The sequence below is a fragment of the Chlamydotis macqueenii genome, chromosome 7, assembly GCF_036417535.1.
Source record: "Chlamydotis macqueenii isolate bChlMac1 chromosome 7, bChlMac1.mat, whole genome shotgun sequence".
In the NCBI taxonomy this organism is placed as follows: domain Eukaryota; kingdom Metazoa; phylum Chordata; class Aves; order Otidiformes; family Otididae; genus Chlamydotis; species Chlamydotis macqueenii.
In genome coordinates this window covers 21,791,781-21,811,155 of record NC_141562.1, presented here as the reverse complement: position 1 = coordinate 21,811,155, position 19,375 = coordinate 21,791,781, and the positions used below count along the sequence as shown (strand labels likewise).

Genomic DNA, 19,375 nt, shown 5'->3' with positions numbered 1-19,375 from the left:
TAAATTCTCATTCATGTCTTCCAATCTCCTGTTTACTAAAAAAATCAGTGCAAATGGAAACAATTGATACACAGGAGGCCAGAGTCAGCAACTTGCCAGAACTGAGCACAGTAACAGCATTGAACTGTAGCTACTTATGAAAACCAGGAAAACTCCCTAAACTAGCAAAGAAGACAGCCCAGTGCAATGTAAAAATAGGAAATGCAGCATGAGAAGAAAGAGGCAAGGATGGCAGGTGACAAAAATACATTTGGCCTTAAAATGAACACTTGAATATTTGCTAGACCATCTACTTCAGAGGCTGCTTTAAGACTCTTACTATTTTGGAACAGGAATATCATATTCCAGTTGCAACCAAGCTAAGCAGAAGAAACTTATTCTTAAATCCAAATATACAAATTCACAGATATAGTTGTGTGAATTCTAGAAAATTTCCAGGGGCAGACAAGTGTCAGTATTTCAATAGCTTGCATAGCTTTTGCTTATTCTTCTTAGTCTGTTAGTAGGTCTATCAATTCACTAACACTCATAGAAAATTCATAAGAGTTTTCTACTCAGAAGATAAATGGAAACCCTTTCAAAGGCCTCATTCCATTTGAGTTGCAAGAGATTTAAATTATTCTTGTCCTACTCCATAAAATAGGTGGTAGCCTTCTCTCATCTGCCCAGAGGTAAATCAAGATCCTGTCTCTGGATAGACATAGAAACACTATCAACACAGATATATCAGAGGAAGAACTTGAAGGAAGGAAAAAAAAAAAAATTCCACTGGTAGTCTTGAATCCTCCCTGCTTCATATCCAGTACGCTCAGTAGCCTAGGGATACTAACAAATCATAAACATTGAGCCTCCAGCTTCTGAAACAATATTTAGCATGACTAAAGTCTTAAAAAGTTGAATCGTAATTTTAATTCTCACCCTTTCAATCGATCAGAGATTTGTTCACACTAATTTTGCCATACTAGTGAAGCAAAATCTCAGTTTTTCAGCAATGCTTGAACCTCCTTGTCAAAAGCCAAGATCTTCAAAGCTCTTAAAGTACTTCCCACTCTATTCTACCTTCCTCTATGCCAAAACTTCTAATCTATATACAGTTCTAACTTGCCTACTCTTGTTTTTACATCAGTTAGTAACTGGTCTGCCTAATACTGGATTAATGAAAATTCTTATCCATCACTGTTTCGATAATTTAAAATGAACACATTTCCAAGTTGTATTTAAGAGCATTTATGAGGACTCACCATAATCTGGATGAAAAATCTGGCGAATTAGAAGAAGAAACCATTCTTTTGTCAGGCCACCCATATCAAGACCAGCTTCTCCTACAAATGTGACTTTCAACTTCTTTTTCAGATCTGCTCTCTTCCTTGCTAGCTGTTGCAAAATAAGTAGTGAAGAAGAAAAAGGAGATTTAATATATTATCAGTACCTCCAGCCATAGAGAACACATCTCTGTTTCTACCGGTCTTGCTTTGTTTAAACTAGTAATTTGCATAATCTCCCACTAATAGGTCAAAACTATATTAAAACAATGATTGAATTGCAGAAGCAAGATGATCATACTGCTTGACATTGTCAACTACCTTGCACATCGTGCCACTTTCTAGCGTTGAAAAGCAGTTAGGTGGTATGCAAACAGACTTTTAATAAGCTACTAGATACAATGAATTGAGTCTATCTGTAATACTTCGGACCTATAAAATTTTTTTACCTACAAAGATGACATTCTGCCAAGAACTGACAGATTATTTTTTTTTTTTTAAATTAGACATACTTTGGGGATATTTAGAAATAAGGAGGTAACTAAAATTGTCAACATTTGGACATCGTTCTGTTCAGCATCAGGTATCTGCCAGCTATTTTGTAAAATCTGTCAGCTATTTTGTAATACTATTTTTTGGACAATAGTAAGAGGCTTTTTTCATTCCTTTGTCATAAGAGACAGCATTTCATCCAGGAATGCAAAAGATCTGCAAAGAATTAGATTACAGCCTTTCACAATTATCAGGGGTATTTCACATTAAGCCCCTATCCAGTTTTATTTTAAATCATTAATTTCTGGCCAGCTCCAGAGAAAGTGTTTAAACTAGTCAGAAAGATGCATGTGCTAAAATAATTCCTATGTCGCTAGCTGCTCAAGTAAATTCCCGTTGCACAAATTTTATAACTATAGGTATTTGTATTATATGACACAAATTATTAGCTGAAGTAATTTTCCTTAGCAAATTGTTTTTTTTTTTTTAGATTTGAAACACAAATAAGACATCTTTCTCTCACCTTCCATTCCCCACACTTTTGAGAATATGGACAATATAATACCTTCTTACTCATCCCTGAGATGGGCAGAAGAAAACATCATAAATAAATACAAGATTATTTTGGCTATCAGAGCTCTTGAGGTTGCTCTCTATTATTTCAGTGCCTACAATGCCTGAGAGAAAGCAGTATTTCTTCTACCTTAGGAGAGAAGGTCAAAATAGACAGGCTCTAACCTAGGAAAAAAAAGTTTAAACTTATGTTTTCTGAACATGAGCAATCAGAAATTGTTTGGTCTTCTGTTTTTAGTGTTGAGAAAGAGTATTTTCATATTCCATGAAATAATGTTAATTAGGAAGGTTCAGTGGATACTGAAGAATTGTCTACTTTAATGGAGACATCAGTTTAATTTCTAAAAAAAGGAAAAATTACATTCAAGAATATGAGGAATCAGTTAAAATCAACATAAGAAGTTAAGAAAATAAAGCCTAAAATAATTGTTATAAGATAGAGAAGTTAGTGAAGGAAAAGAATAAAAACATTCCAAGAATTAGAACAGAATAAACTCATTAGTGATTAGTCACTTAGTATTCATGCTCCTATCGTGGAACCAAGTTCTACATAACATAATAATTATGCACTATCTTCTTAAGATAAAAATTGCAAACACATACATACTGCATGGCATGGAAGTTTATATGTTCATTACGGGCTTAGCTATGGAGGAGCATGAGGACAAAAAATAAAGTCCAGAATATCTAATCTATTTTGCAGCATTGCTATTGTGACATCGTAATTCAGTTCTTTTATTATACAGTTATATTCTCTATCTCTTAGCACAGAAAGATTTAAACATGACTTATTAAACTGAAATCTAAGTGCAATAGCTGTTCTGCAGCAACACACCATTTAATTACATCTTTGTTACCTCATCAAGTGAATCACTAACAAGGTGCGTCCTCCTCACTTTCACATTTAGGAACAACATATTCATGTCAGGTTTCTGTCTGCGAGAGACTTTATCCACAAGGCTTTGCTGTTTACACGAAAAAGAAACATTATACGTGCAAAATCTTCATTTAAAAGATAAAATGCCACACTTGTTAAATGTAAAAAGTCATTATCTTGCATTAAAGACATTATCCTAATACGATAGCTGCTTAAATATCTTCGATGAGATGGAGAGCAATTTATTTTCTACTCCAAATAGCATTTACACCATATTCAAACTAACTTATCAACAGAAAGTTTAACAAGAAGGCAGCAACTGCACAGCAATCTTTTAAACTCCCCAGATAGTTAAACACATACCCAAAAGATTCCAGAGGCTGGCTTGTGCTTTACTTAGCTATTCACAAGACACATCCAGCAAGACAGCAATGTCATATTGAGCTCAGAGGAAACCAGTATCGCCTAGCACCTGAAGAAAATTACCACTGAAGGAGGCACACAATGCCTCTTTAAAAACAAAAGAGGCTGCAGTACCTCTTCTGTGACTTGTGAACATACAGTTGCATCTTGGTCTTACACAACAACGTATCTTCACAGAACAAAATAGGAAATAGTCCAAAATTGTCATTTTTCTTTCTTAATTATTTTATTAATTTAACATGCTAGCACATTATGCTGGTTTCTCAAAAAAGTAAGAAAAAAAAAATTGTTTCTCCATAACACTGGTACTTATAAGCATCCTGAAACTAAGCATTTAAAAATACTGATAATGCAGCATGAACATTTCTAGACTAGTAATAGTAAAATGGCTCAAGTTCTTTTTCAGAGTAGTCCAAAATACTAGAAGTTGTGATGAAAGGCTATATGTAATATCAACCTAACAAAAACTTACAAATTACCAACAGACGAGACAAACATTTATCACTAAATGACTTACCCGTGCAATACTTATCATCTGTTGTTCTGAGTCCCTTTGAATAATAACTTTTTTTGCTGCTATAGAAATAATAAATGGGTATTGACAGAAAGAAAACCTAAAAACAAGAGAAAAGAGAAAACATTTCCTTTTTAGCATCTAGCATATTATTTTCTTTTTAAGAATATAAGATTGAATCTTTGCATTATCATTCAGTAACTACCTTCCCTCCACTGACAGTAATTTGCAAATAGCTGCTGAGTTTTTGTGTTGCATACATAGATACTCAATTCAGTAGAACAAACTGTTATTTGCAAATACTACTAGAAATTGTAATTAGTAATAATACTTTTCCTCAATAAAGCTCTTTTTAATTGCCTATCATTATCAATAGACCTAATAAAAACCAATCATCTTCTGCTTTAAATACTAAATTTTAATTGCTACACTGAATTAAAGAAAATGATAATAGCTGCTCTTCTTGTATTTAATAAGATATCTCAGTACAGCACTCTTAGGTACACAGTAGAAATATTTTTAGTTTGGCTTATTTGCTGCAGAATTGATTTTCAAAGGAACTGATTTTCCATAGGTCCTTCAGACTTAACCCAAGGTTACAAGTGTTTAGCCCTTCTAAAATATCAGATCACAGCCACATTCCACTGCAGTCAAATAATTCAAAGAGTTTCGGAAAACTTCAGAAATCATCAATGTAAAAGACTTTTTTGTTACTCTCTCTCTTTTTTTTTTTTTTTTTTTTTTTTTTTTAATTTAGCTCATGTATCACCTAGCAGAAGTTCATATTGAACTCTGAGCTTCAGACTTTATGTGTGCATCTTCAATCGAGACTGCATGTGCACCCTGAATCCTGCCTGTCAGAAGCTCTGGATTCTAATGTCTTTAGGAAAGAAAGGAAAATGAGGAAAAATATTCTCACTTGGTCTCCTGGAAATCCTAATCCAAAATGTTTTACCAAGGAGTGTTGACTTAGTTGGAAGTATTATGTATTTCAAAGTATTTCATATGGAAGGTAAACCAGGACTTGCTCCTGCTTAGCCTTCTTAGTTCTAAGCATATAGTCTTGGTTTGATTGTTGTGTTGATTTGGTTTTGATTTTGGTTTTTTTTTGTTTGTAAGTGGAGCAACACAGAGCTAAAAGATGTAAAATTGGAAAAAATTGTGGTTGTAACAAAGTAAAATAATTAAATTTACTTTAAAAATAACTGTACTGGTTTCAGCTGGGATTAAGCTAATTTTCCTCTCACTTGCCACCCTGTTTTGGATTTAGTATGGGATTTGATATGTGGAGAATGTCAATAAACACACTGATGTTATGAGTTATTGCTAATGAGACCAAGGACCCTGTCCAGCTTTCCAGGTCTCACTAATGTGCAGGTGCAGGAAGCTGGGAGGGATACAGACAGAAGAGTTGACCCAAACTGGCCAAAGAGAGTATTCCATGCCATAAATGCCATGCTTGGTATATACATGGGAGTTGGCTGGAGAGGGGGATCTCTCTCTCTTGCTCCTTTACTTGCTGCTCAGTTTCTTTTTCAATGATCGCTGCTTGGTCTCGGTCATTGGGATGTCAGGTGGTGAGAAACTGTACATTGTTCATTTTGTATATCTTAGTATCCCTGTGTTTTGTTATTATTGTAGTTTTCCTTTGCTATTCTAGTTAACTGTCTTCATCTCAACCCATGAGTTTTCCTTTCTTCCCAATTCTCTTCCCCATCCCACTGGGGAGGGAGAGCAAGCAACTGCCTGGTGACTAGGGCTAAACCACAACAATAATACAGCTATTCTCCAGCTACTCCAGAAATTATGTATCAAGTAAACTTTGTTTTGTTCGATATATATTGAATTCCCAGTGGCCCAGCTAACTGAAAAGAACTGGAGCGGGTGGAAATCTCACAGCCCTTTCATAAGTGGGTCCCAAAACAGCCAGATGGTGCCAGTGGGGGGGAGAGGGAAAAAAAAAAAAAAAAAAATTAATCTCAGCAGTATTCAGATCACAACGCTTTGATTGAGGCAAAGACTACTGTACCTTTATTGCTATCATGTGTCATGGGTTCTGGTTGTTTTTTGGTTTCTGCTTTTTTTTTTTTTTCTTTTCTTCCTTTCTAAGCAGAATATCAAGTATTAAACAGAAGCCTAGCCTAAAATACCTGCTTTGGTGGAGCAAATTATGCTCTCCAACTTTTCCTCAACTGCTGCTAAAGGCATTAAAAATTACACATGCAATAAACAAAAAGCTACACTTGGATGGCTGGTGTCTTAAATTAGCTTACTGAAAAAGTCTTGAAATAGGGGGAAATTTTAATTGATCTTGTGATTCAAGCTATAAAGACTGAGTGATACATACTGATATGCTGAAAAATAGAGCTATACAAAATAACATTTTAATTAAGAAAACTTTAGTAAGATTTTTAAACTTCAGCAGAAAGATGAAATGTCTGTTTCTTAGAAGTTTCTAAATCATACTGCTGGCTGCCTGCCATAAGAAGAGAAATACCTTTGCAAGCTTTGAGTCTGTGCAGATTTAACTTGTGTGTTTATTTTCATCTAACAGAAAGAGTGCAACTGATTCCACAAACAAATATGATTGGAGCCACATATATAAAGATAATTAGATACATTTTCATCACTAAGCAGTAAGTATGCACACATCACTTTCTATGAATGTATTGGAGGTTAAAATATGTTTGTAGTAAGACACAATTAGACATCTATACCAATAAATAATAAACTCATTATTAAAATCTGTATTTTACATATTTTTTTCTCCAGTTTGCAAAGCTAGAATGAGATTTATTACAGTCAATCTCACATCTATACAGCAGCAAGTATAGCAAGTAGTGGCCATACTTTGTTTTCCCAATAAAATGTAGTATTTAATGTGGCTCTACGTACACATAAAGAGCATGTATACCACACATACACACGGTATAGATACACTATATATGATAGATATACATAGCATATAGTGCTTTGAAATACTGCTTAACAAGAAACAAACAGTATTCCTCTTACCTGTGAGAATTTCCATAACATTGCCAGCTATGATATTCTTCCATAAGATCAATATGATCAAGCGTAGAATTATAGAAATCCGTATATGAAATAATAGAAGGACTGATCAGACTATTTGCAGCATCTACAAAGAAAATATAAAAGTCTTTAAAAATACTGCCTGAATTCGGCACAGCTGTTTTCTAGGCATCCTGACCACCAGTCACCTCAGAAACTTTAAGCCAGATCATCTATTAACAACTTTGTCTCAGTCTTAGCTATAGAATTACAACTATAACATATCACTACATGTCATCATATTAATTGCTGTGGAAAATAGCAAATCCCTAGTTCAGCCCATTTATGGTAAGAGAACCTCCATTTGGCTCTAGCCCACTTAACGACATACACTAAGTTAAGGTTTCACGCATGAAGAATGCTATGTTGTGCTGAAAAAGCAGTTTGATAGATGGATTTCTTAAACACCTACATTTAATTTCAAACATAGCTATGGATATAACATCTACATACTTTCCAGTTAACAATTGTCTGTTTGACTTTGATATCGGCTTGCAAAAACAATGGAAAGGAATGGGCACAAAACACAGTATGCAAAGTATCCTCAGGTAACTATTATACCATCTAGGGTCATCAGTATAAAAATTCAGTACTTGACCAAATGAAGAAAAACAATTCACATTTAAGCTGCCTATCTCATCACTTAACATTCGTATAATGTCAAATAGGTAATAAAAGTTCTCTCTATTTGCACTTAAACATAATTTAATTCTTTATCAGACAGACAGAAGTGTATTTTGAATTACTAAATATCTCTTTTCCTAGAATTAAGGAATTAGCAACTCTTTCATAGATGACTAGACAACACGTCTTGGTTTTAAATAGAGTTGAGCTTATGTGTCTCAACTGTCACTCTAGACAGGCAGGACTGTGTAGAATGCTTTTAAGTAAAAGTTAATTTAACAGCAAAATGAAAATATTCTCATTCCAATCTTAATTTTCACTTGGTGGTTTCATTTTCTCCTAGAAAGGAGAAAGGAGTTTTCCCTCTTAAGAAAAGGGGACTGACCTTAAGCCTCTCATTTCCATAGTAAATGCTCTAATCACTAAGCTATTGGAGATGAGTGGAAGAGAAGGTTTGCATTTGCAGTGGTCAAATTTGCTGTATTCTGTGTTGAATTGGATAGGGATTTACTTTTTTTAAGCTGTAGTTTTGGACTTAAGAGCCATATACGTTACCTAACTTCTCTTAGATGCTAAATATTTCTGTGAGGGTAAGCCAGTTACAGAAGAAGTTCTGGCAATTAAACATTTAAAACACTTCATAAATCTAAGAGAAACCTTAACCATTTGTTACTTCTGTGGGATTTTTGTTTGAATGATCTTCAGTTGCTCTTATAGGAAAATAATGCATAGCAATTATCCTCTACTAGAAAGCAAGTAGTGAGACCCGCCAATAGAAAATATTTTTTGTTGCTTACTACTTTTTGGCACTTTATTGTAGTTTGTACTGTGCCACCGTCATTGTCAGTCTCCCTCAGAAGAGCAGAGGTATAAAACTATCCCCCATCCCAGTATGTGTGTGCATATGTATACACACACACACACACACACAAAAACATATGTATGCATACACAGTTCAAGAAAACACCTACTAAATAAAGCCAAGACTTTGGTTGCTGATGGAATCCACCAGGTACATTTCACCATAGGTGGAAACTCTTCAGGTTTTGCAGGAAACAGGCGTAAAGAAATAAATTGCAGTAACCTGTCCACCAGCTGCTTGAACCTCCTCTGTGAAATCCTAAAACAAACATGCTGCAGTTACTCTCATGTGATTACTGTTCACACTAGAGTTCATATTATCAGATTTCAATGTTTGTTTGTTTTTTTAAAACATGCTTTTGTCCTATACATAAAAACAAAATTCCAAATATAAACTTTGGCACATAGCAATGCTCTTCAGTGCACCCCTAACTAAGCTTTTTAACGCCTGCAATCTAAAAAAGAAAAAAGAAAAAAAAAGCAATAGAATCATTACTTGTTCTTGACGTTCAGTAAAGAAAACAAAATCCTTAGCTGTTTCACTCCGCAATCTCAATACTGAGAAATTCTCAATTTTTTTTTTTATTTTGACATATTTGGTCCTATTGAACAAAGAGTGGAAAATACTTCATACGCTTGTGACAAGTGCACATTTTAAATTATGTGCTGTACCACTTCCATAATTTCCCAACAATACACATATGTAGTAGATATATTAAAACAGCCTTTCTAAATAACAGCTCTCCTATTTTAATGCTTTAGATTTTTAATATGTTTTAAGAATAAAGCCATCAATATGCCTATTGCATCCTTAACCAAGAGGGTAAACTTTATTTGCAAACACCAATTCAAATAAATTAATCATATATTGCCACAATTTTAAGCAAATCTAGACATATTACAGGGTGAGGAGAGGGAAATAAAATTTCCATATTTGCAGAGAAGAAAATCCTTCATTAACAGATTCCCTAGGAGATAAGTGAATTGTGAACAGAACCATAGAATGGTTTGGGTTGGAAGGGACCTTTAAAGGCCATCTAGTCCAGCCCCCTCCAAGGAGCAGAGACATTTTCAGCTCATTAGGTTGCTCAGAACCCTGTACAACCTGAATATGGCCATTCACACTTTTTTTTTTTCACGCTAGACTGAACTTTTTGCACAGTCACTATAAGGAAGATGACTTGCATACCAACTCAAAAGCTGCTCTTTGGGCATTCACCTTAATATAACTTTTATAGAGTTATTTCAATTAATTAAAAATCTAATGCCCTAACTACACTCTCTCACCACTTCTATTAGACTACAAAGCAGAGACTATTTCATTTGTAGTTTTCATACAGGACAGTAAAAGTTACAGTATATTTTGCAAATTATGCAAGATAAATCTTTATTTAAACAAAGATCATAAAGATGTTTTTTATTAATAATACCATGTAAACATATACCTAAAAAATCTACATACATAAGTTATTTTGCATGTGTTACGGAAAAATTACTTACATAAGTAAGGCTTTTATGCATAAAGATATTCATTTTTATATATTTTATACAGTTTGCATCTATAAATCAGTATCACTTAGTGGACTATGTCCAAATGTACTTTGAAAACAACAAAACCCACTCTCTTTAGTCAATTAAATTAACTTCCATGTTATTTATATAACAGTCAACATCAATGGAAATACAGTAACAATTGTAATCCTAAAAATGGAATTTTTAATTTTTAATTTTTTTTTTTTTTTTTTTTACTTTTTAGACCAGTGCACTAGGAAATGATGGTCAGCTTCTGTTAAGGCTGCTATCTGTCTTAGCAAGTGAGCATAGATGACATAAGTAGAAGTGTTACTAAATTGAGGATTCTGAAAAAGATTAAAAAAATGTGTTAGATTAATAAACTGCATAAAGGGAAAAAAGGCATTAGGATTTTTTCTTATATTTGTTGTTGCCAATATAATTACGCAGGAAAAGAATTCACAAAATTGGTGTGACAGTGGTAAAACTATGAAAAAAAAAAAAAAAGAAAGATTTGCAACTTCTAGTCAAATAAAAAGAACATAACATATATTGTAAAAGTATAATTATTTTCTTTCAAAAGAAAGCCCACATGTAATAAAGGCAGTACTCAATATGTTTTTCCGGATTATCATTTACTGTGTAGCACATAAATTACACTCCTCTGAGTGATGTGCTCTCCATCTCAGTAATAAGGATTCTCATAGCTCCTGTCTTTCCGCACATCAATCCAAACTTATTTTCCCTCTTACGTAAGAATTCACACATTCCCACTTTTCAGTAGGATATATTCCTTATAATTCCCAGCTAGTATACTGCCCTAGAGAAGAAAACTATTATCTCAAAAAATTAAATTACCATCTGATCTTTTCAAATAACAGCAGAAACCTCTTCATGTGTGGAGAGGTGTTATCTACACTGGCAAAACTTAAAGGGGAAATTTGCTACAAATGCAAATCAACTATATTAGCAAAGATAATTGGTTAACACAGACAGAAATCAGACAATGTAGCCTGTCAGATAGACTGCAGAGAGTCTGCTGGGTAAAATGCAACACTGGATAAAGTTACAGCAATATCAAAAACTGCATATACTGAAACTTTCTGGAAAGATCAGAGTTATAGCATGCCAATAAAGCTAATCTGGGAATAAGGAAGAAATAAGAATAAATAACCTGCTAAAACATTTGTTCTTTCAACCCACATTATAGGAAACAATTACATGTCTAAGTGTTAGCTCATAGTTTTAACCTATGCAACCTTTCCCCGTCAACTATCTTCCATTAACTCCCATTCCCATCATGCACAGCCTACACTTCTTCCATATTTTAATACATTCTTATAACAGGAAATTAAATATGAAGTATCTCAGCTATACAAAGTAACTTGTTTGCATAGTATACTGGTTTATAGATTAGAAGTTAAACAGATACTTAAATAACAATACTGTCTTTTTCTTACCTGTAAAAGTATACAGTATGCTCTAAGATCATCTTTTGTTCGTGGCCTATGAAGGAACGAAATAATATGCAGAACCATTTGTATACATCATATACACACACTTCAAGTCATGAAGTCAAGCGCTCTACGATTTAACTTCACTTTGCCCATATGTGTTGAATACCGTATTTAAAGATCTTCACTGCTCTCAGGAATTGAAAAGGACACTTAGATTCTGACTACTCTCTATAGGCAGTAGGCTATTTTAGCATCTGTCTTTTGTGGCATAACGCAACAGAGAAGGCAAAAAAAGAAAAGTCAGAATTTAAGAGCAAGAGGTCATCTAAAGAGGGAAGTCCACGCTGCTGTCTATTTCAGGTGAATCCATAGAAGAATTGATTTGCCCCATCTTAGATATGCTTCTACCACTGCAGCCTCTGTACTTTTTGCTATTTACCTGCTTCAAGGCGGATAACCACAAACATGCAGCAACAGCACAGAAAAGGCAGTATAAGTTGGAAAAAGGAATAGTCATGGCCTGGCTCACAGATGAGTCACAAGTCTCTTGCTGTATCTTTTTGCAAATCAAACTATGCATTCTGACTTCTATTACTTCTTGCTAAAATGTTGTCATCTCCAAATCTCCTGCCTTTGGGCTCTCCCTTTGTGCACGCTGCACTGCTTTGCTATGCCATTGCCACACATGAACAGCACCGTGAAGTAAACTTTGGATCAAGGAATTGTCTAGATTAATACATGTTAGTTGCTGTTGTGGAGTGTGTGGGGAGAATATGTTTTATTCCAGAAAAATGCTTTAATTCATGTCACAGTTCAGATGTCCAAAAGATTGCCCTGGCAACAAGGAGCTGAGATTTTGTGAGGGAATGTATGGCTGGGTCTGTGTCTGCCTCCCAGCGGTTCAATGTCAGCTTTCAGAGCTGAAGATGTATTTCAGCAGATTTGCCTGCCAAATGGAGACAAGTTCTTATGAGTCAAATAAGTTGTATCAGAATATTTTAGTTCTTTGGCTAAAACAATAAAGACAAAAAGTCTATCAGTTGTAAGTACTGGCACGGCACTAATGCAAACATTTGTTGTAATTACCCTTTCCATTCTTGTAGCAGACCATTAATTATTCCTTTTAGGACTGACTTCTGAACATCTTGAGGCTATGGAAAAAGGAGAAGAAAAATCATAGCTGATGTAATTATACATATTCTTAACAAGATAGTGTACAAACAAGCAAGTTTGTTTCACTTGTGATTCAAGTCAATAAGAAATCTTTGTGTTACGACACGGAGATGTTAAGTATCTTTCCTCACAGACTATTAGCTGCAGCCTGGAGTTGTGCCAATGGTGACTTTCAACAGTTCAAACAACTTTAAAAACTGTAAGTATAATTTCCAAATTACTCCTGTCCTTTGTTTACTAGGCGCAGTACCTACTTTTTGCTATACTCATCCTCACATTTTCCTTACTGCCAACCACACAGTGTCCCATCACAGTCATGTCGTATCTTGCAAGTGGTCTTTGAGTATAAACTGTGCATTACTAATAGCAAAAATTTCCTCCTCTTTTACTCAGCAGTTTTCATGATTCTATGACAATTCTCATGGGACCATTTTAAGTATGTTTTGAGAGATTCTTTAGAAATCATGCCTATCTGAGAAAACCTTTTGGTGTAAATTGCTTCTTAGTGTATTTCTTTGCTGAAATAATTGTTACAATGTTTTAAAACATGAATTATTTTTTTCTACTTACAGTATTTAATAAGGCATCATAGACAACATTCACAAATTTTGCATCAATTCCAGAGTCCTCAATGGTACTAAATGGAGAATTGGTATCTTTCTGTAAGGCAGATAATACATAAAGCATTTTGGTTTTGAAATGTTTTGAATATTTTAGCTGTCTTCAAAAATAAATGTTTAACAGCAAGTTTAAACAACACACAGAGATGTAACTATTTATTTTCCTTATCAAAACATAAGAATCCAAGTTGCTTTTATAGTATACGAAAAATGAAGCTAAACAATGTTAGTCTTACACAATGGCAATATTCATGTAACTCCATTACCTTAACATTCTATTTAAAAAATGTAAGAGAGTTTCAAATCATGAGTTACATTGAATTTCCATCTTTCGTCTTTGTTCTTGATCCATCATCAGACAGGAGCAACAAAGTTATAAGTGCTCAATATTCGTTAAGTAACTAAAAGTCACAGGTTATTTTGTCTAGGTTCAGGCCCTACTGTCCATATTTAATATCATATGCACATTTTGCTCTGTAATAGGCAGGAAATATTAATTTAGCATGAATTCAGAAAGTTTTCCTTGGGAAAGATCATATTCGTATGTGAAAACTGAGTATACCATCACAATACAAGAACAGCTATACTACTTGAGACCATATCACACGTTTTTTTAGGGACAGGGAATTTCTGTTTCCAGATTTGCCTGGGCCTCCATATTAGCTGCGTTAGCTTGCATGTTTTTAAACTGCAGCTTGTGCGGAAAGTATCCATACAGTCATAGTGTCACAAAATGAACTACATACTGGAATTTTAAAGCTCCACATACACTTGAAATACAGTTGCTTAAACTGGAATCAATAAATCAATGCAATAACAGATTGTCTACCAAAGGCAGGTGAGAACGTGCCAAAATTATTGTAGTGGCCTTAAGTAACTATCTGCAAGCCTTTAACTGATGTTTTTCTAAACACTTTGAAGATACAAAGCACTGCAAGTACTAAACAGTATTATGAATTATTTTCTACCTTAAATGCAGCATTTATCTCCAGGAAAGAATCAAATGTTGTAGAATAAAAATCATGTACAGCTTTCCAATCTCCTGATGACTTAGCCTTTTCCACGTCATCCCTAGAAAGAATATATTAATATATTGATAATATAAGGGTGCAGTCTTCCCAGCCAGTTAGACTTTAGACTGCGCTGTAACTCTAAGCTTATTTAGAACACAGACAAGTATCCTCAATATCCTTCTAACATCTCCCTTCTCATTTTAAGATCATGGTATTACAAGAGAACAAAAGCATAGTTTGTGTTTGATACACCTGAGCAATGTCTCTTATTCAAAATCTTAATTCATTTTGTCACAGTTCAGTATGTTAAGACAAATAAATAGCAGAACAGAATTATACTGAAGATACACTGACATGAAAAAATTTCTGAGACTAATTTACTTAAGTATGCAGGCTCCTAAACTAGTCAAATTCATTATCATTTGCACAAAATTTTATTTCTCTTCAAGTGAAACTTAATTTTTGTATGTGACTGTACACATTCTTTAAGGGGACAACAAAATCAATGGATTTACTCTTAAAATCCTTTTAAGTATTGGACATTAAAGCAAGTATCTGTATATGAAATTTGTATAATATCATACATTTAAAAAAATCAAAACAAAAAATCCCCAACTAATCTTTGAAGTAGCTAAAATAAAATTCTATCTACAATGCTGGTAATACAAATCCCAGTTTGTTCCCTGCCCAGATAACTTCTTTGTACTAGATACTAAAATAAGTTATCAGTGGGACACACCGAAAGTGCTAATGACTTTTAATACTTTACTTGAAAGAATAAAATTATTGGTAATTACATAATTAGGCAGCAGTCAATAGATACAAAATCTGAATATGGAAAAAATTTCAGCTCTTCAGATCACCTGAATACCAAAGGATCACGTCTTGTCAAATTCTTTTATATTTGTTTTCCACCAAATACGCACACTGACTAATGAAAAAGCATTCCGCTTCCTCACTGAATGCACAAAATTTCAAACATGGAAAAAAGCAATGAAAAGTATATGCTCATATGCCTTTTGGAGCAACTGTGATTTTTTTTTCCCCCCATCTGTTTGAAAAATAGAATAATCAGGTTTCTTTCTAGGAATACTTCTCCATATTTCCTGACCAAGATTATCCTACTGTAAAACAGTCAAGGGTATTACAGCAGCATAATGCTACTCTGTGGGCGCTAAGGCTGAAGAAACACTCTGCCAATATATGGTCATATATTACAGGCAGAATCCCCTAGTGTAGACACACCTTATGCCATTACTTTTTCAACCAAGTTATGTTATTTCCTCAAATGACAGTGTCAACATCACATTTTTTGGAACATAGCTATCTTAAGCAGAGAAAGACCATTCTCTATTGCCTTGTGCCCACAGTGAACCAAGCAAAGCCAGCAAAACTTTGTGGTGTAGACCTGACAACAGCTAAAAACAATTCAGATGATTTCCCTGGGGACTTCTGCTAGCCTAGCTAACTGATCAAGCATCATGTACCAAGTATCATAACAGTGCTGGAAGAAATCTAAGGCAGATACAGTTTTGATTAAGGGTTTGTACTGGTCCGGAAAAACAGAAGTAGAACATAAGACATTATTTCACATCGATTGCACTTTCTTCCTAGCTACATCACTGTTACGGGACAGGAGCATAAATCTTGTCTGCACAGACTCTTTAATCTTAGAACTCTTTTTACTTAGACAAACTTAAAGTATAGTGCCTCTCATATAGAACTCCTAGAATAGCTTACACTTACACTGCTTAAAATTGTGGTCACATAAGCAGGAAGTATACAAAAAAAAAAGAAAAAAATAAGTTTTTGCCATAAAACTAATATTGAAAATTAATCCTTTTTCATAACAAATGAAGAAGTGTCATCTGTATTTTTGTCCAAAATTAGAAATAGTGCAGTCCATGTAAACACCACTCCAGGTCCTCAAATATGACATTATACATTTAAGTGTCTGATGTGCAGTGTTTCACACATGATCAAAAATGTCCAGTACCTCAATGGACAGGACACACCAAAATTGGCAGTAAAAACAAAATACCTAAGACTGAAAGGGATTTTCCAGCCTACATAAGCCATACATATTTTTTTTTCTGAAACTAAACATCCACTGAATGTTAGGAACTGAATTTCTATATCTGAAGTAAAAGCTTTGCCTTTTCTTGAACAGATCAACACTTCAAGCTAGAGACAGTATTTTGATAATTTTCACAGTAACTGAATTATCAATCCCACCATCACAACCAGACAGACTAACAACTACTACTACTGGTTAGTCGTACTGAAGAGCTCCCTCATTTGAGATCAGCATAATCAAATGTATGAATCAGGACAAAACGAACAAAGTACATTTCTACAAACACCAGTGTAACTTACTGAAAATCTTTCACAGTTTTGGTTCTGATGGGAAGGGAAGGGTCAGGAGGAATTGGCGCTTTCAGTTCTTGGGGTAGTGTATCTATAGAGATGCGCTGCTTTTGTCGTACATCGAGGCAAATAGGTGGTAGGTCTCTCACTTATTAAAAAAAAAACCAAAAAACAAAACAAAAACAAATACAAACAAACCAAATAAATCCAGTGCAATCATATAAATTCCAAACAGTTAGCTAGTAAAATATAGATATATAGGAACAGGGCGGGGGGGGGGGGGGGCGGGGAGAAAACTCACTATCCAATTCTATTTCTTTAAACTTCTACTCATCCAAGTAATTTTCTTACCACGTGCTCAACCCAGAGAGGATGGAAACTTCCACTAACTGAAGGGAAATAATATTCTATAAACAAAAACTGTGTCTTGAGTTCGTAAGCAAGTCTTTGTGAACAAAGTGCTTCCTTCTGCCAATGGAGGGAGAAAGTTGGCCAGTCTGTCTCCTGTCTAAGGCTTTCTGACAGATGGGAGTCTCTACTATTTTCTAAATGAAGTGCAGGATAAAGCTGCAAACAAATTATTTGTCTATTACAAAAACAAAGAAAATCAAGACAGATTTTCACAACTGAATTGTTGGCATATTGTTGACAACAGAACAAAACAAAAAAACAATGGTGATCTGTATTCCAACTCATTGTTAGAGAAAATAGTAAAATATTGTACTTATGTAAGATGCACTGGTATTACATCAGTAATAACAAACTAGTATACATACAGCAGCATTCACATCACACAAGAAAACCTCAAGTTCGTATACCATTTCATTTTCAGAAATGAGAGCTGCAGAGTTTTCATTAAATCTGTTTGTACCTGTACATGCTCAACCTTCTGAACATTAAGCCATGTGCTTTCTGAAGTCAGATGCATAAAGAACATGCCTGTTCTGAACATCACACCTACATGAACTATGAGGAACTCAAGCTAAGCAAGATAAAATCAGGCTTCTTCCATCATTAAAAAAAAAAAAAAAAAGTCAAAGGATGTCATGGAATTACAGAGTTACCCAAGATGATCCTGTGATACCCTGTTTGAAAGAAACTGAGCAGTCCATGACTGGTAGGCAGCTATTAAGCACAAATAGTAAGGTTGTTCATTATTGTATATATAATATAGTTTCTATATTACAATATTTACAATATGCAACACTGGTGTTCTCTATATCTAAGAAAAATCTGAAGCACAACCACACCAAAGTCGAACTATTTTCTGCTGTACAAGGACAAATCTTCAGTCAGTTTTTCTACACTACAATATACAATTTTAGCTAGAATTGACTATGGATTGTCTACAGCTTCCTAAAAGATTGTCTCCAATAAAGTAAATGGGAAATGTCAGTTTTCTGTCTTGTAGATAATTATTGTGGCAATGGTAGCATCTTTAAACATTTCTTCTTAATAAATTTGGCCTATTCTAAGTACAAATAGCAGTGCTAAAAAAAGGTCTTCCTATTCTACTCCTTACTTTATATTTGATCTGAGAACATTGTACAGGGTTAATGCGGCAAGGTTTTGGTAGCAGTGAAGGGAAAGGGGGCTGCAAGGGTGGCCTCTGTGAGAGGAGAGATTGAGCTGTCTCTCTATCAGACACAGCCAGCTCCAAAACAGACCCACCACTGGCCAAAGCTGAGCCCATCGACAATGCCGTTAGTGCCTCTGTGATAAGATATTTAAGAAAGGGTAGAAAAACACTACACAGCAGCTGAGAGAGGAAGGAAAGTTTAAAAAGAAAAGAGAGAAACTGCCTTACAGACAACCAGATTGGGGAGGACATGCTCCAGGCACTGGAGCAGGGATTCTCCTACAGCCTATGGTGCAGACCAAGGAGAAGCAGGCTGTCCCTCTGCAGCTCGTGGAGGACCACAGCGGAAGAGATCCACCTGTAGCCCACAGAGAGTCCATGCTTGAGCAAGCTGCTGGCAGGAACTGTGTCTCATAGGGGACCCACACTGAAGCAGTTCACTCCTAAAGGACTGTGCTCTGTGGAAAGAACCCCCATTGGAGGAGTTTTTGAAGCACTGCAAACCACAGGAAGGGTCCATGTTGGAGAAATTTGTGAAAGACTGTATCCCATGGGGGAGACCCAATGATGGAGCAGGTGAACAGTGTGAAGAGGAAGGAGTAGCAGAGATGAAGTTTAATGAGCCCACTGCAACCCCCATTCCTCACCCCGTGTGCTGCTTGGGGGAAAGGAGGTAGAAGAGTCGGGAATGAAAGAGTGAAGTTGAGCCTGTGAAGAAGGTGGGGCAGGGGGAAAGTGTTTTGAGTTTTGCTTTTGTTTTGTTTAACTAGCAATAAATCAACATCCTCAAGTCAAGCCTTTTTTGCCTGTAACAGTAATTGGACAGTGGGCTCCCTGTCTTTATCTCTTCATCTTATTTTCTGCCCATAACCTGTTCAGGAGGTAGAGCAATAGAGCAGCTTGGTGGGCATCTGGCGGCCAGTCAAGGTAAGCCCACCAAAACCATGAAAAAATAT

At 35.1% G+C, this 19,375-nt stretch overlaps 1 protein-coding gene across 2 annotated transcripts in view; it reads right to left on the bottom strand.

Annotated features, from left to right (window-relative positions):
• The window catches only part of HECTD2 (HECT domain E3 ubiquitin protein ligase 2), a 41,170-nt gene that overhangs the window by 11,742 nt on the left and 10,053 nt on the right, over positions 1 to 19,375 (bottom strand). For both annotated transcript variants that reach the window (XM_086752567.1, XM_086752568.1), the window contains exons 3-13: positions 16,850 to 16,988; positions 14,429 to 14,531; positions 13,411 to 13,500; positions 12,754 to 12,818; positions 11,671 to 11,716; positions 10,448 to 10,557; positions 8,809 to 8,957; positions 7,157 to 7,280; positions 4,145 to 4,241; positions 3,185 to 3,292; positions 1,242 to 1,374 (exon numbers count right to left, since the gene is read on the bottom strand). In XM_086752567.1, the coding sequence (XP_086608693.1) occupies positions 1,242 to 1,374; positions 3,185 to 3,292; positions 4,145 to 4,241; positions 7,157 to 7,280; positions 8,809 to 8,957; positions 10,448 to 10,557; positions 11,671 to 11,716; positions 12,754 to 12,818; positions 13,411 to 13,500; positions 14,429 to 14,531; positions 16,850 to 16,988 (1,164 nt within the window). The remainder of the gene's footprint in view (positions 1 to 1,241; positions 1,375 to 3,184; positions 3,293 to 4,144; positions 4,242 to 7,156; positions 7,281 to 8,808; positions 8,958 to 10,447; positions 10,558 to 11,670; positions 11,717 to 12,753; positions 12,819 to 13,410; positions 13,501 to 14,428; positions 14,532 to 16,849; positions 16,989 to 19,375) is intronic.